Source organism: Castor canadensis, chromosome 11 (assembly GCF_047511655.1).
Source record: "Castor canadensis chromosome 11, mCasCan1.hap1v2, whole genome shotgun sequence".
NCBI classification, from domain to species: Eukaryota; Metazoa; Chordata; class Mammalia; order Rodentia; family Castoridae; genus Castor; species Castor canadensis.
Genome location: NC_133396.1, coordinates 77,941,358 through 77,958,437, shown reverse-complemented (window position 1 = coordinate 77,958,437; position 17,080 = coordinate 77,941,358). Strand labels below are relative to the sequence as shown.

Below are 17,080 nucleotides of genomic sequence, written 5' to 3'. Positions count from 1 at the left end.
CCCTGTTTTCCTCAAGAACATGAACAGATGACTGGTATTCATCATTTCAACCTTCTTTTCTCATCTGTCTGCATTTTACAATGAGCACAATTAAATTGTCCAATCTTTTGCTTTGTTTCCCTCATACTTATAACTTTCAAAGTCACTTTTATAAGCTGTTAATTCAGTTTGAGTTTAGATTCAGTGATACATGCATTATTCCTTTCATACTTCCCCTGGATTTTATGTCCATCTTTTTATGTTCATTATTCTTTAATGTAAGATTGATAACAATATCTTAAAGAATCAAATTTGTTTTATCTAATATGCTTTGTTTTTAATCATATAGAAATTTAGCATATGATTTAAGTGTTTAGAATAGTGCCTGGCACATTGTTTGCTAAATAAATACATTCTTAGTATATATTATTACCTAGTTCTAATATTCCTTTTGTCTATATTATATACTTTAATATAGTTTTATCATTTTTGCCCATGAGCACATCACTTCCATTCACTCTGTCATAAGTCCAGGAACGCAGTTCTGCTCATTGCGGCCTCAATTTCTTTTTTAAGAGTGGAGCTGGTGTCCTTCATTTGACAGACGAGATCTCCAGAAAACCGGTGTGGAGAGTAGAGGTTCCTCATAGTTCCTCTGCCAGGCCTTTTAAGGAAGTGAATTGTGGAAGAAAGTTTTGAACATCCTTTATGTGCTCTGGTTGGTTGGGCGGTGTGCCTGGCATCTTCCTCTGACACTATCATGTTTTCCTCTATTTCACTCCCAAACCTTTGCTGCCATATCAAATCAATTTGACTCTCACAGTTCTTTCTAACTAGTCAATTATGAACTCACCAAGAAAATGCTTTTCTTGTTAAAATCTGAGTGTTTTTGATAAGAACAACTTTGATCAAAGCTTACACTGAATCCGGAGGACTCAGGACTGGTCAGGAATTACAGGCATTTACTACCATAATGTCCTCACATTTCCATGCCAGAAGAAACATCTTGAAGGTAGTATAGTATCTAAGGGTTCAAATCATAGGCGTAACGAAAAGTGTACTTGTCCATGATCTATTTGGTATTTAATGATTTCTAATTTTGTTGTTTAAAAAGGCTTTACTTTTTTATTTAGGTACTCCTAAACCAACTATCAAGTGGTTGCGCAATGGTAGAGAGTTGACAGGCAAAGAGCCTGGTTTTTCCATCTTGGAAAATGGGACATTGTTGGTTATTACTTCTGTTACACTACATGACAATGGGGAGTACATCTGTGTGGCAGTCAATGAAGCAGGAACTACAGAAAAAAAATACAACCTCAAAGTGCATGGTAAATATGGGCAAAACTGCTAAAATCATAAAACTATGTGGCACTTTCTAATTCTTGTATATTTAAATTCCCTAATGTAATATTTCTTAATATGAACAGGAATAGATATATTACCAAAAAAAATCCTGCTGGTCAGGTTGTACTTGTTCATTTGCTTTAAAATTTCATATGATTTTTGATTTTGACTTTTCATCATTCAAATCCAAATGGGAGAAAGAGACACATACCAAAAATCTCCTGACCCTGATCTTGGCCATTTTACATTCTCAGAGGCAAGGAAAGTAACTGGTTTTGTGCACACATGTGTATGTATGTGAGTGTGTGTGAGAGAGAGAGAGAGAGAAGCAAGAGAGAGAGAGACTTCTCAATACTGTAGGCATATATAAGGAAATGTGAATATGTACTGTTTTATCCTCTTTTTACTTATGAAAAAGCACGTATGGTAGAATCTTATACCAACTACTCTGCACCTATTCTATTTCTATCTTTGTAATTGTTCAGTATCCCTAATTTTTTTCTGTTTCCTGCTAGTTTTCTTTGTTTTTTAAAAATTTTCTCAATATTTATTTATTTTTATTTCTTATAGTTTGAGATTATATTTTTTATTGTTGTGCTGGGGGTGTACTGTGGCATTTGCAAAAGTTCTTCAAACATATCAAATATATCACACTTGAATTGATCCCCTCCATCATTCTCTTTATCCCCCCCCATTCCTGAAATAGTTTCAGTAGGTCTCATTTTTCCATTTACATACATGTGTATGCAATATTTGCACCATATTCACCCTCCTACACCCTTTCCCCACGTTCTCCCTCCTCCTACTTGTACCACCCCTCCCAGACAGGAACTGTTCTGCCCTCCTGTTCTCCAGTTTTACAAAAGAAAAAAAATGACATTTTTGTTTGTTGAAGATACCTACACAGGGAGTTTCCTTGTGACATTTCCATGTATATATGTATTATAACCTGAACTGGTTCATCTCTGTTTTTCTCCTTTCTACAAGGTCTCCATCTTGTGGTGATTTCAACAGGTTTGAAAATTCTATATTCATTCTTTTATAGGAAGTTTGCCAACTATACTCACCTTCTTAACTTCTTTCTTTTACCTTCTCTCTCTTGTATGTGACCTCCTTTTAGCGTGACCTGTTTTTCATAATATTGCTTGTGTTTGTATTAGGCTTATAGTCCACATATGAGAGAAAACATGCAGCGTTTGGTCTTCTGAACCTGGCTACCTTTACTTAGGATGATGTTTTCCAGTTTCATCATTTACCTGCGAATGATAAAATTTCATTCTTCTTTGTGGCTGAGTAAAATTCCATTGCATATAAATACCAAATTTTCTTAATACATTCATCAGTAATGGGCCATCTTGGCTGTTTCCATAACTTAGTTATTGTGAATAGTGCTGCAGTAAACATATGGATGTACAGGCATACACCCTGATTTACATTCCTTCAGGTATATCCCTAGGAATGGTATCAGTGGATCATATGGCAGTTCTATTTTTAGGGTTTTTTTTTTTTTTCTTGCAGTACTGGGGCCTGAACTCAGAGCCTACACCTTGAGCCACTCCACCAGCCCTTTTTTATGATTTTTTTTTTTTTTTTCAAAATAGGGTCTCGTGAACTATTTTCCTGGTCTGGTTTTGAACCAAGAGTCTCCTGATCTCTGCCTCCTGAGTAACTAGGATTATAGGTGTGAGCCACCAGCACCTGGTCTATCTTTAGTTTTTCAAGGAGCCTCCATATTGTTTTCAATAGTGGTTGTACTAATTTACATTCCCACCAACAGTGAATGAGGGGTCCTGTTTCCCCACATCCTCACCAACATTTGTTGATGTTTGTATTCTTGATGGTAGCCATTCTAACAGGAGTGAGGTGGAAACTTAATGTGGTTTTGATTTGCATTTCCTTCATGTCCCAGGGATCAACATCCCTAATTCTTGCCTATCACATCCCACTGTGTGGTATACAGTGCTTTATTTAAACTTCCTCGGTAATAATGAGCATTTAGGTTGTTACCAGCTCTTTGCTATTAGAAGTACCTCGACGCCAAAAATCTTATACATGTGTTTTGCATAAATAAAAGTGCATGTACATTTTAAAATTTATTGAATATTAACTTCCATAGACACCAGGCAATATTTATTCCCATCAGTAAAGTCCCATGTGTCTTAAATTAAGGCCTTGTAGCTTGTCTTTTGAATAGTATATAATATAAATAAGTTCTCCCTTAAAGTTATACAGAATTTCATCATGAATTCAAACCCTGAAATAATAAAGTAGAAAAAAACCCAGCAAGGGTGTAATTTTACCAATAGATATATTGATCAAGACCTTTCATTTTATAAGAAGGCATATGTTTAAATATGACTAACCTTTCTAGCCACCACATATCTCATGATTTTCTTTCTAAAGGACTTTAAAAGGAAACTTGATAAATAACATTTATAATAAAACTATCCAGCCATGATTGCTCTTTCTTTACAGTTCCTCCGGAAATTAAAGATAAAGAACATGTAACAAATGTGTCAGTGTTGGTAAATCAGCCTGCCAGTCTTCTTTGTGAAGTGGAAGGTACACCATCACCTATCATTATGTGGTATAAAGATGACATCCAGGTAAATGGAGACATTCACATGTGTATAATCCCTTGCTAATGTACTTAAATAAAATGTCCAGATGTGAATTTCTTCTTAATAATTATAATCTGAATGTTTTAGTTTAATTTGTAACTGGATTTTAAGATTGCAGATAACACTGACCTTTTTCACCTTAAAAGGTGACTGAAAGCAGCACTATTCAGATTGTGAACAATGGGAAGATACTGAAGCTCTTCAAAGTCACTGCAGAGGATGCAGGAAGATATTCCTGCAAAGCAACCAATATTGCAGGCACTTCTCAGAAGTACTTTAGTATCGATGTGCTAGGTAAGGAAAACATTTCTTAAAATACTGCAGTTCAGATGCATTTGTGACATTGTATAGCACTGACTATATGACAAAGTAGAATAAATTGATAGAAGAAATACCATTTGTTTCACTAACTCTGTTCTTACTTTTGTTTTTAATCTTGATTACCCAATAACTGATGATACAGAATCTTTTATTTATAATACAAAGTCCTGTACCCTAAAATATCATCTACCCAGAATCGGTGCTATATTATGTAAAATGGGAAATTATATTCTTGCCAATTTCTCCAGTTAGGTGGGCAGGAAATACTTCTCTGGGAAGTAGCTGTAGGTAGATAAGTAGCTCTGTGATGCAGAGTGTAACTTGCTCATGCTGTGGACATCTGCTGATGCTGGTCGGCTGCACTTGAACTAGAGAGGCTAACAAATCCATTTTCCCTGATTTCTAGTTATTGTAGCTTAATCAGTGCAAACTGTAATTGTGGGAAGAGAAATCAGGGTAGGGAGAAAATTCTGAGAGTAGGAAGAGAATTTTAAGAGTGGGCAGCCAGAATAAAAAATTAGGACAGAAAGCATTTTAATGGTGAGAGTATATTTTAACACTTAAAATTCACATTGTGATAAAATGACTTTCTCTCTTCAATCTTTTGTTCATCAAAATAGACATATAATTTGTAAACCTCTACTGAAAGTGAGGCCTATAATGATACTGCATTAAAATTAGCATTCTTGAGCACAAAAATAATCCCCCTCCTCAATCTTCTCAAAGCCTGAAATACTTTGCATTTGTTTCCCCTCCAAATTACCATCATTATATTTAAACATAGTCTATGTGAACAAATTAGGTAATGTTTCTTATCTCTGGTCTCACTGGCATTGCTTCTTGTGGTGCTCATTCCCTTCCATGATTTTACTTCCATCTGCATGCTGAAGACTACCAAATTTTTATCTCCAGCTCAGACTTCTTGTCTTATTTCTAGGAATAGATACCAAATACTCTCCTTAGTATCTTTTAGAATGTATTATTTACTTGTTTATTTTGGGCTTTTTTGTTTGTTTGTTTGTTTGTTTGTTTGGAGATAGGGACTCACTATGTGGCCCTGGCTAGCCTTAAACTAGTGATCCTCCTGTCTCAGCCTCCTAAGTGCTGGGATTACAGATAAGCTCCATCATGCCCAGCTCTTCTTAGTATCTTGACTTGAGTATCTCAGTCATGTGTCATTGAAGTCCTTATTGGCATATGAAACAGAATGAACATGTGTTCTGCATGGCCTCAGGATCATCACCAAGTGACCTGCACCTCCATCCATTTATTTGCTTCTTCCAGAACTTGCCTTTCATTCTTCTTACCACTTTGTTTCTAATTCCTGAAGCCTACATATATCCTGTCAAATCTATTTCCTAACTCTGGGTTAAATTATCTACTTCTTTCCATTCCACTGAGAAAGCATATTGTCATTTGTAAGATGAGCAAAGGTAACAAATAGCCCCATTTGCCTGCATACAACCTTTGCCACTCTAATTCATCCTTCACTTAGCAGCTATGTGGTCTTAAAGTAAAAATCTGATCACACAACCATCCATTCTGTACTGAAACCCTTCCATAGCTGGTCATTTCTTGAAGATGGAGACTAAGTACCTTAACATGGTTAGATGGTGAGGGAAGTGTGCAGAAGCTGTTAATATGTTTGATCATTCCAAGAATGATAAAAAAAGCTATCATATTATTTTTCATGTTGCATGTCATACCACTTTTAGCATATGATAAGGTAGAATTTTAACATTATAAGATTGATGTTAATTATGTTGTCAGTTACTTAAAATATATAGACATTAGTGCATTGCTTATGTGAGCTTCACTGCCAACTTACATTCTAAGCTCCTTTCTGATATGTCTTGAAATGATCCTGTGCTATCATGAGTCTTGTCGGTTGTCATCCTGCAAATCTTCCGTGAATGTATTCCTATGTTTAAATTTAACATTGGGTACATAGATGAGACATGAAAACAGATTATTGTGTGATATTGTATTTTTAACATTGAGATCTTGAAATACTGTAGAAATCATTGACCATCTGCTTTTCTTCCCCCAGCTGTTTGTGCTAAGTCACAGGTTTTCATGATAAAATGTCTTTGTTCAAGTTCCACCCACCATAATAGGTGCCAGCTCCCCAAATGAAGTCTCAGTTGTTCTGACTCACAATGCCACCCTCGAATGCCGTGTCAAAGGCACTCCCTTTCCTGTTATTCACTGGCTCAAGGATGGCAAGTGAGTATCTTTTCTGTATTTATTTCAAGGGTCTAATTGATAGAAAATAGATGTGTACACATCTCCCACTTAATCACTTTATCACATGGAATATTATTAAATAAGCATGAAGTTAAAATAACATTGCTCAAAAAGTCTTAAGGTAATATCTTTTATTATTATGACTAACAAAGCTTTTTATAAATGTTAGAGAATTATTTTATAAACATGGAGGAACTCAAATTTATTGTACACTAACATTCTCTGTTCAAAAACTACTAGTGGAAAATTCAAGACTTAAATTCCTTATTAAAAAGGAAAATGTGCTTATGACCACAAGAGGAATACTCAAGTCACTTCATTGGCAAATAGGAACCACAGAAGAGCAACTTCACATCACGACTTTAGAAAATTAAATGTCTTTTACATTTAATTGTGTAGACTAACTAGCAACTTATTACTATAGTGATGCCTTTATTATGCCAACAATTCAGTACAACTTTTTAAAAACTAGTATGGGTCTTCCTGGAAGAAACTTTATGGATTTCAAAGATAAAATTCTTAGGATACCATAGACTTTGATCACCATGATTTTTCAAGTATTAATGTAAAGCTGTTGCCCAATTACATGAAGTGAGCATTTTATAGTCGATTCTGTGTAGGAGAAATGGACTTCCTCAACAGCTATACGTGAGCCAGGTTTTGCATAAACTTCTTTTAATACTTACGATTATAAAGGCATTCATTCATATTTATTGCAATACCTACTTTTTAGAGAAGTTGGCATGGTCATCACCTTCAGTAAATGGTAACCATGCATTCTATCATGAACACTTTTCCAGATATCCTGAAGATAGTGGCTTGACCTGAAGTTCCTAAACTGTAATATCAAACTTAGTTTTTCTTTTCCAGCTGCAGTTGGAGATTTAGGCTCTGAAAATCCAAAAAAAAAAAAAAAAACAATAAAAAGAGAATAAGAATGATAAATAATAATAACCCTGTGGGATTTCTGTTAACATTATTAAGCAATTTAAGACTGAAGTGGGAGTACTTGTCACCTCTAAGTGATAATTCTGTAGCTTTCCTTATAAAATGGTTTGATGATTTCATTCTTCTGAATGGGACTACTAATCTCATTATACTTTTCTTAATAGACTTTGATTCATATTTTAATTAAGAGAGACTAAATGGGGAGAGTAAAAATGGACCTATGGAATAATTTTTTTCTAGGCCTTTATTTTTGGGAGATCCTATTATTGAACTTATAGACAGAGGACAAATTTTACATCTGAAGAATGTACGAAGAAGTGACAAGGGGCACTACCAGTGTACTGTGTCTAATGCAGCTGGCAAGCAAGCCAAGGACATAAAACTGACTGTCCATAGTAAGTGTGATTTCCTCATGATTTTATTATCAGGAATTCTCATTATGAATTGAAAAACAGAGTTTGCTGTAATGTTCACTGCTCTTCTCTTCCACATTTAATCCTTTGAGTGCCTCTTCAAAAGAAGAAGAAGCCTCTGTTCATGTGTTTTAGAGTAGAACAGTACATTCAATTGTAATATATTCTGCATTAAGTATGGATTTAATTAAGTAAATTAGTGATTTTTATATGAAGTCAAGAATTTCCAAAATTGGAAAATATACACATAAATCAACTATCTACATTCTTGAAGGCATAGGAAAATAGAAATTTATAAAGATGTATGAAATACAGTGAAGCCAATAATATGCAAACAGTTCAGTTGTTTTCATTCATTCAGTCTCGGCTTTATACTTTACACGTGGTAATATTTTAAATACCAGATGGTTGGGCGTCTGTTTTATCCCACATGTATCCCTACCAGAAATTATGTTGCTCTTGTTTTCACTAAGATATTTAACACCCTCTGAGAAAGGTGACTGGCAAAGCAATTCCTTTATGAGTGGAACCATAAGGAAACACTCGAACACTGTGTTGCACAATAGAAAAATAGTGAAACTGTGTGGACCAATAATGCTGGTCAGGGCTCTCCATGCTGCCTTGTCTTCTTCCTTCCATTGTGTGTGACACTCAAGGGAAGTTAGACGCAGCAAGGTTGCCTCCTCACAGGATCTTACTCTTCAAAGCTGTCACCTGGTCACTCTATTACAGTCTTCTCATTCATTTTCTTCATAGCACTTATCACTTCTGAGATTGGTTTAACTGTGAATTTGTTTACTTATCTATTTCTTTCTAAGGAATCTAAACTTCATCAGAATAAGCCTTTATTTTGTATGTTCTCTACTTTATTGTTTGGTATATAGAAATTCTCAAGAAATATGTGCTAAACAAATGAATGTTCTAGTACACATCTATCAGTATGCTAGTTACTGGCTGGTGAATGACCGGTTAAAATCAAGATGACCTGTGAGTATAAAATGCAAACCATATGTCGAATACTTAGTATGAAAAACAATATATCTAATTAATACTTTTGCACTGATTACATGCTGAAAATATATTTAAGGCTTATTGGGCTGAGTAAAATATATCATTAAAATTATTTTTTTCTGTTTCTTTTCATATTTTTAGTATGACTCTAGAAAATTTAAAATTTACATGTGATTTGCCTTGAATTTCTATTGAAGAGTAATAGATTAATTAGAAAGAACTTAGGCATTCTGCACAGACAGACCTGTGTTTGGCTCCAATCTCTGGACGTTGAATAAATGCCTTCATTCCTCTGAGCTTCTGTTTTCTCAGTCATAAAGTGGGGATAATACAGTGTCATCTTGAGGATAAAATGGTAAACATGTTATACGTCGATTACTTGGTGTTTAGTGATGTACGTTATTCATTTATCATTGTCTATTTGGTAATTAAATTGTCTTAAAATATACACAGAATCTAGCTTGATTTCTATGTAACTTAACTGCATTTCAAATCTCCCTTTTAAATGTTAACTATCTTTATATAAAGTTTGAATAGCCCCAAAGAAATCATATTAAATGCAGGTTTTTAAATTATCTGTGTCCATAAATAGAAGCATATGCATGAAATCAGTCAAGAAAAGACATGTCCTCTTAAAAATAAAGGGATAACATTACTGAAAGATTAGCTATACCAATTACAACCTAAACAAAAATGTTATTGCTACCACTGTCCTACCAAAGCCAGACATTTAAACAATAAGTACAGTATTTTCCCCAAACTATTGAACAGTTTTCTCTACACTGTTGTTTGTTGCCAGGGCCTGTGTTGAATACATTGTGGTGGCTCAGCAACACTGCTATTTCTATGGGACTTGTCGTCAGACACCCAGGAGAGAAGGCTTCTGGGATTGTCTGAGATGAAAGACATTATAATATTGTGAAGTTCTGAGTATCATAATTAAGGAAATAATGTCATTTTCTCTGTAGCAAGCTCTTCTGCACCTCCAAATGGATAATCTTAAGCTTACATTACTTCATTTGTGAAAATGTTTTCATTCCAAAAATGAACAAAAATATCGCAACAGATACTGTACTTTGTATAACTCTGATTTGCTCTTTTTCCTTATTTATACACTGACATGAAAATGAAACAGGAGGATCAGTACACCTATTAGGTAAAAATGATATATCTGAATCAGGAAGAAATGGAGACAAAATAAGAGGGAAAAGTAAAAGAGAGGGAGGGGGAAAGGAAAAAGAAAAACTTGATATTAAAGAAGGAAGAACTTGAAAAGAACTTTTAATATCCTATGGGGAGGTTGTGCAGATTAATAACTAGTAGGTCTAAGTCAAGGGTCTTAAACCTGAAGTCTGTGGCTAGGTTTCAGAAGATTGGACAGCATCCCTAAATTGCATAAAAGTCTTTGAGTGTGTATTAATAGGCATGGTTTACTGTGCAGTGTATTCCTAACCTTGTGTGTACTACCCTCCCCCAAACAGAAATAGTACAGTTCTCTCGCAAATATGCACGAGTTCAAATGAAACAGGCTGTGAATACTTATTTGGCACATCTAAGCAGTGGATGGTATGTTGTTCTATATCCATTGAAAATGTTCTTTGAGTAAATTTTCTCAAATTCACAAATATAAACTATTAAAGTAGACCCTGTTCAGTACAGATATTTCACTGAAAGACATTGATGGAGGGTAGAAATTTGTTTGAACCTATGTTCTTGGCTTTATTCTTTTATCATACAACTAATTAGGCACGTTAACTGGCTTTGACATAGTCTCAAATCAAAAACAAATCTAAAGCTTAAATAAAATGCGCTATAAGATTTCAAAATGGTGGCTTGATTTTTGTATTATCTGTAGCACAACTTAACAAACTTTTTTTAAATAAAGGGTATGAGAATAAACATTGTAGGTTTTATAGACCATGAAGTGAAATCAAGGCTATATATAAACAATTACATAACAAGATAGAAGCATATTTCTGCAGAATTATTTATGATACTCTTTTTCGGGTAATCTTAAAATTGTAATTTTTATTTTTTATTTATTTTTTGAATATACTGGGGTTTGAACTCAGGTTCTCATACTTGTTAGGCAAGCTCTACCACTTTCACCACTTCACCAGTCCTTTTTTGTATTGGGTATTTTCGAGATAGGCTTTCTTGAGCTATTTTCCTGAGCTGGCTTTAAACCATGATCCTCCTGATTTCTGCCTCCTGAGAGGCTAAGATTATAAGCATGAGCCTCCAGCATCCAGCTTAAAATTGTAATTTTTAAATACTAGTCTACTAATGCCAGGATAGAATTGTAGGGTAAGGGATAACATTTCACTTAGTTGGAGTTGGAAGTTACTATTTTCCCATCATCCAAATCAGTTGCAAATGTTCATCAGTTAATGGTGATTTGTAACAAGATTATTTCATCTTTGAAAATATCTTTTTACACAGATAGGTACTGCCTAATACTGGTTTTAATTCACAAGCTATGATTTTAGTTGAGCATGCTCATATGAATTTATAGAATTCTGTTACAGCTTTCTCTTGATGTTTGACTTTCAAAATGCTGTCACATGGCCAATTGAGCCAATTCCCGTTAAAGTCTAGATGAAGGTCCACAGTTTCAATGATAAATGGATTTTGCATATGGAAACTTTCTTGCTTTTCTATCAGACCTTGCTAAAATTGTAGTTTGAGCTCAGAAAAATGCAGCTCAGATTTGTGGGATGATTATTATCTCACTTTTTGCTTGAACTTTTGATAGCATGTGAATGCATAAAGCAGTTTGACATTATTTCTAATTAAAACAACTGAATGACTACCATCGTCTCAATTTTGCATATAGACACTGTTTCTGTCTGTACATTTTAGGTTAAATTCAACTATTAGTATCAATTTTACATGAAAACTAATTTCTAAAATTAATTTCTGATTAGTTTAGAGAACTAATTTCTAAACCTCTCAATATTTAATAATAATGTTTAATAATGATTATTGTTAATTCAGGAAACAAACGAAAAGTCTCAGTCCTGAGCTAAAAAAATTTGCAGTAAAGCTTTAGTATTTTTAGGTAAAGTTTTAGGCGTAGAATGGAACTAATGTGGTGAGGTAAATCTGGGTGTTCAGATCCACTTCTGACAAAAAGTCATGGAACTGATGCTGCTTAACTCTGAAGGCAAATAAAATACACCATTAACACTACTGGTTCATTAACACATCCTGATTTTACTCAAAGCGCTTGTTGATAAGTAATAAAAAAATGAATAGACTTTTGACACCTCGCCTGTTAATATTATAAACTTCTTTAACCCCTTTTTTTTTTACTTCAAACATATTTGCACCACCATTATTTGTGACAGATCCTAGCAGATTCCACTTCAGGTGTATAATGAGTTAGTGTTTCTCTTCAACTTCTCTGAAAATATCTTTGTTAATTGTTAATCCATGCAGACTTAGCATTCCATGAAGAATTTAACATCTAAGAATTCCATGCTAAATTTAGTATTCTTACATGCCTCACTTTTCCTCAAATATACAAGAGCAGTCGACTTAGCAGTATCAACTTGTTAAAGTATAAGAACACTCCAGAAAAATTGCCTTTAAAAACTGTTAATATAGCTCCCAACTTTTCAGTAATTCTCACTAAAAGGCTAATAATCTTTAAAAAATTGATTTTCTCTGGATACATTTCTTTAGCCGATAGACTCATACCTGATTTAATTAAATAAGAATTGGTAAGTGACTTTCTTTTCTTGGCTAACAAACTACTCAGAAACTTGATTGTCATCTGATTTTTGACATTTTATTTTCATGAAGAAATTTTAATTTCCTAATTTTTCAAACTGTTGCTTTCCTTTGAATTGGGAACACTGTGATAACTACTTAGTCTGCTGGTGTTTATTCTTTTAGAATACCTATATCGTTACTCCAAAATAAACACTATGCTCTGCCATTTAGCTTGATAACAAGCAGATCATGTAATACTGTGCCTTAATGCAGTATTTGAAGTCCAATATTCTGTTTTCTTCTTGTTTTGATGTAAAGAGTATTCACTGGTAACAGAAACAGAATGAAATATGATAGTGTGATATGCATGGCACTTGCAGTGCTGTCAAGTTATAGCCATGTCACTGAAGCTTCTGGTAAGCCAGGCACCAGTGGAAGCAGTGAGCACACACACAAATCTCTGTCTGAACTACTTCTCCATTGTTGAGTTAAAGTAGACATGAATGTTATGTAAACAGATGAATGTGACTGTATTGTAATAAAACATTGCTGGACACTAAAATTAAATTTTATAGAAATTTTACATGCCACAAAATATTATTATATTGTTTTTTCCTAACTATTAAAAAATGCAACAGCTCTCCTTAGCCGAGCATCTCCTGACCTATGTTTTGTAGTTGGCTGGTGCCTGAAGTTTAGAGTATACCACCTTAAGGGAAATGATTTCACTATCAAATTTACCTCATAGTTTGGCATTCCTTAAATTATAGGCAAGAAAAAAGTGTGTATATGAATGTTTGTGACTGTGAACTAATTCTCAGAATGATTATCAGAAAAGAGTAAGGTTCTCCACTTAGCACCCAGGTCTTGTTTTCTATTGCCTCTAATGGAGAGAGCCAGGGCTCTTTGGAGAAATGGTTGATTCTAGGGCTGGGGCAGGAAATACATGAGGTGAATGTAGAGCATACAGTAGAGCCAGAAATTAACCATGTTTTATGTCAAAGGAGATGGGAATAGCGTCTCCCTTCAAAAGGAAGGGGGAAAAGAAGTAACTTCCTAGCTCAGAAACACTGTATTAGCCAGGCTGTTGTGTTGATGTTATCTGTCATAAGTCATTTCGACAGCATGTACTGTTGGTATGACGCAATAAGAATGGCATCCGAATACCCAGTCTAACCCATAGCCCTAGTCTAACCATAAAAAATTATGCAAAATATTCTAAAAGTTCATTAAAATTACTTTAAGAACACTCGTATTCATGCATGTCATTTTATTCCTTTAAAATTGTTGCATTTAGGGCTGGAGCTGTGGGTCAAGTCATAAAGCAACACCCTGGCAAGATCAAGGCCCTGAGTTCAAACTCCAGTACCACCCCCCAAAAAATGACAAAAGAAAAGTAAAATTGTTACAGTTGTTGCACAATCCTACAATGATCATGTTTAAAATATGTAGCAAAGATTGAGCAAGTTGAAATGTGGCATGAGAAACCAGGCATGAATGAGGAAGAAACACATGCAGTTAATTAAATGAGTACAGTTGCATGAATGGACTTGTGACAGTTGAAAAAAATTGCAGGATACAAAAGTTAAAGACTGCACAGCTGTTTTCAGTAGCTGGTTCTGAAAGCACTTGGATGTAGACCTGTCATAGTTCATGGGGAGAGGGCTTGCAGTTATCTCACATCTGACATTTCTGTTCCCTTGGCCTGATTTCAAACTTACTGTGTCTATTTTACATGAGGTTTTGCTTTGTTAATACAACTTTCTTAGTTACTCTGATACCAGCTCCTGGACTTAAATGAGCCCTCGAGACAAAATCTGTGACACTGTTTTCTTAAAATCTGAAACCCAAAAGGAGGTGACAGAGATGGTTTTGTCCAGACAGTCCACCAGTTATCAATAGATAAATCACAGACTTCTGTCTTTAATGTACTTCAAGCTCATTATTAAACATCTAAAATTTGCATGCACATGATAAATGTACGAGACTTATTTTTTGTTCTGAAATCTTTTGTAGTTCCACCTAGCATTAAAGGAGGGAATGTTACCACGGAAATATCAGCGTTGATTAACAGTGTAATTAAGCTGCAGTGTGAAACACGGGGTCTTCCAGTGCCTGCTGTTACTTGGTATAAGGATGGCCAGCTAGTCCTATCTGGCTCACAAGCACTTTACAGTGACAAAGGACAGTTTCTCCACATTCCTCACGCACAGGTCTCTGATTCAGCAACATACCTGTGTCGTGTAACTAATGTTGCTGGAACTGCTGAAAAATCATTCCAGGTGGACATTTATGGTAAGGAAAAAAGATGTTTAAATTGGCTACCCTTGTACCTTCTTAATTGCTGATACCCAGTTTCCTCAGTGATGAAGCCTTGGAGGGTTTGGTTCTTCACAATAGGCATGGATAAGATTTGGGAGATTTTGTTAGGATTTAGAAAAATATTTACAAAGGTTAAGGTTGCTAAGAAGTGGTTCATTTCGTCTAACAACCTTTGCCCATGGGACTTGGAACATCTAGACCATTTGGCTCTTATGGTGAAGGCAAAATTATTGTTAGGATTAAGATTAGTCTCCACTATTTGTCTTTTGATTGTACAAAGTATTTCAGAGTAATTAGAATAGCTGCAGATCAGCTGAGCCCAGAAATTATTCCCTGAACAGTGTAGAGAGAGATGGGCACATAGGCAGGTTCTACATTCAAAGCATAGCAGGGGAAAGAAACTCCCTTTTGTTTCATTATGATGTGTTTTATGAACAAAGAATTGCCTGAATTATTACTATTTTTTCTGCCTAGTTCCTCCAGTGATTGAAGGTGACTCGGCCATACCTGTGAATAAGCAGGTTGTTATTGCTCAGTCATTAACCCTGGAATGCAAAGCCGCTGGCAACCCTCCTCCAGTTCTCACCTGGTTAAAAGATGGTGTGCCCATAAAAGACAGCGAAAACATCCGCATAGAAGCTGGTGGGAAGAAACTCGAAATCTTGAGTGCCCTAGAAGTCGATGGGGGACAGTACATATGTGTGGCTGCCAGTGTGGCAGGAGAAAAGGAGATCAAATATGAAGTGGATGTCTTAGGTAAATAAAGATGCCATTGCCCAGCTTCTCAGAGTCACAGCAAAACCTAATTAGGTTATTAAATAATTATTTTGTTCATTCAATTAAAGCAATCAAAGATAATGTATACTTGTCTAAGTCTAGAGTACACATCACCAAGATGTGGATTTGTCATCAGAGTCCCATGATCCACATCTCACATAAATATTTTGATGGGTTCCCTGTATTTGTTAAATTAGTAGGTGCATTCTTATATCTATGATAATATTTGATTGCAGTGTTCCAGAAAATTTTTTTTTGTCACGAACGCTATGCTAACAACAGGAAACAAGTCTGTGGATCTAGGGAAGGCACTGTGCAACCTTGAGTCCCTATCTTTACTTGTAGATCGAACGTTTTTGAATAGATGGCCTAATTTTGAGGAGTTCTCTTCTACTGTTCTTATAAAAACAAGCAATATAAAATATGAATTGACCTTACATTCACACATTGTAACACTGTTGTACTAGCTAGGAAAAGTCTATGCATGTCGTAAATTCATTCAGTGATCCTGGCAAGTATTTATTGTAAAATGCATTCCTGATACATTTCAAATCCTCTTCATGTACAAATTACTGTGGTAATCATCAACCTTCTAAACTACAACTTAGTATTGATGTAATGGTGTGTTTTGCTTGTACACATTACTTTCCATGTTACATTGTGGGTTACATACCCCTGTTGTTTTCTAGTGCCCCCAACTGTGGAAGGAGGAGATGAAACATCGTACCTCATTGCGATGGTTAATAACTTACTGGAGCTGGATTGTCTAGTGTCAGGCTCGCCTCCACCGACTATCATGTAAGGGCTTTGGTATGTCTTCCAGAGACCTGTCGCATTTTGATACGAACATTTCAGAGCTGTTATGAAAGAATTTGTCATTCAAAAGTGAAAATTATAAAGTCCTAGTCCTCTTTAAAAATACATAGCCTACTTAAGGCAAATTTTATGTGATACTCAAAGGGCACCTGAATTCTCTCTATTTAAGAAATTTATTGAATTGTTCAATTCATTAAGAAATTACACTCAGTCAAGAGGGACAGACTGTTAAGCAATATTAACATCAGATCTTCCTGAGGTGCTGAAATGTTTAACAAACTACTAAATAACAAGAATGCCAGAAATATTAGAGAAATAGAGGACATTAAAATGCATGTGCTGTTTCTCTTATTCCTTCATTCACAAAGCATTTATTAAATATCTTTCATTTGCAAAGTGGGATTAGGGATGCAAAGAAACAGTTGGTTGACCAAGAGACTGAGATATGTTCACACATGATTATAAAACTAAATGGAAAGTGATGTCACATGAAATGTAAAAATAAGATGTTATTTGATTTCAGTGTTGTATTTATAAATGTCTTTAAACTGTGTGTATTTTTCA

At 34.9% G+C, this 17,080-nt stretch overlaps 1 protein-coding gene across 7 annotated transcripts in view; it reads left to right on the top strand.

The window, feature by feature from the left end:
* Positions 1-17,080, top strand: part of Hmcn1 (hemicentin 1) — a 441,079-nt gene that overhangs the window by 259,926 nt on the left and 164,073 nt on the right. For all 7 annotated transcript variants that reach the window (XM_074047247.1, XM_074047248.1, XM_074047249.1 and 4 more), the window contains 8 exons: positions 1,113-1,307; positions 3,799-3,929; positions 4,091-4,238; positions 6,365-6,491; positions 7,701-7,855; positions 14,618-14,896; positions 15,398-15,679; positions 16,390-16,498. In XM_074047247.1, the coding sequence (XP_073903348.1) occupies positions 1,113-1,307; positions 3,799-3,929; positions 4,091-4,238; positions 6,365-6,491; positions 7,701-7,855; positions 14,618-14,896; positions 15,398-15,679; positions 16,390-16,498 (1,426 nt within the window). The remainder of the gene's footprint in view (positions 1-1,112; positions 1,308-3,798; positions 3,930-4,090; positions 4,239-6,364; positions 6,492-7,700; positions 7,856-14,617; positions 14,897-15,397; positions 15,680-16,389; positions 16,499-17,080) is intronic.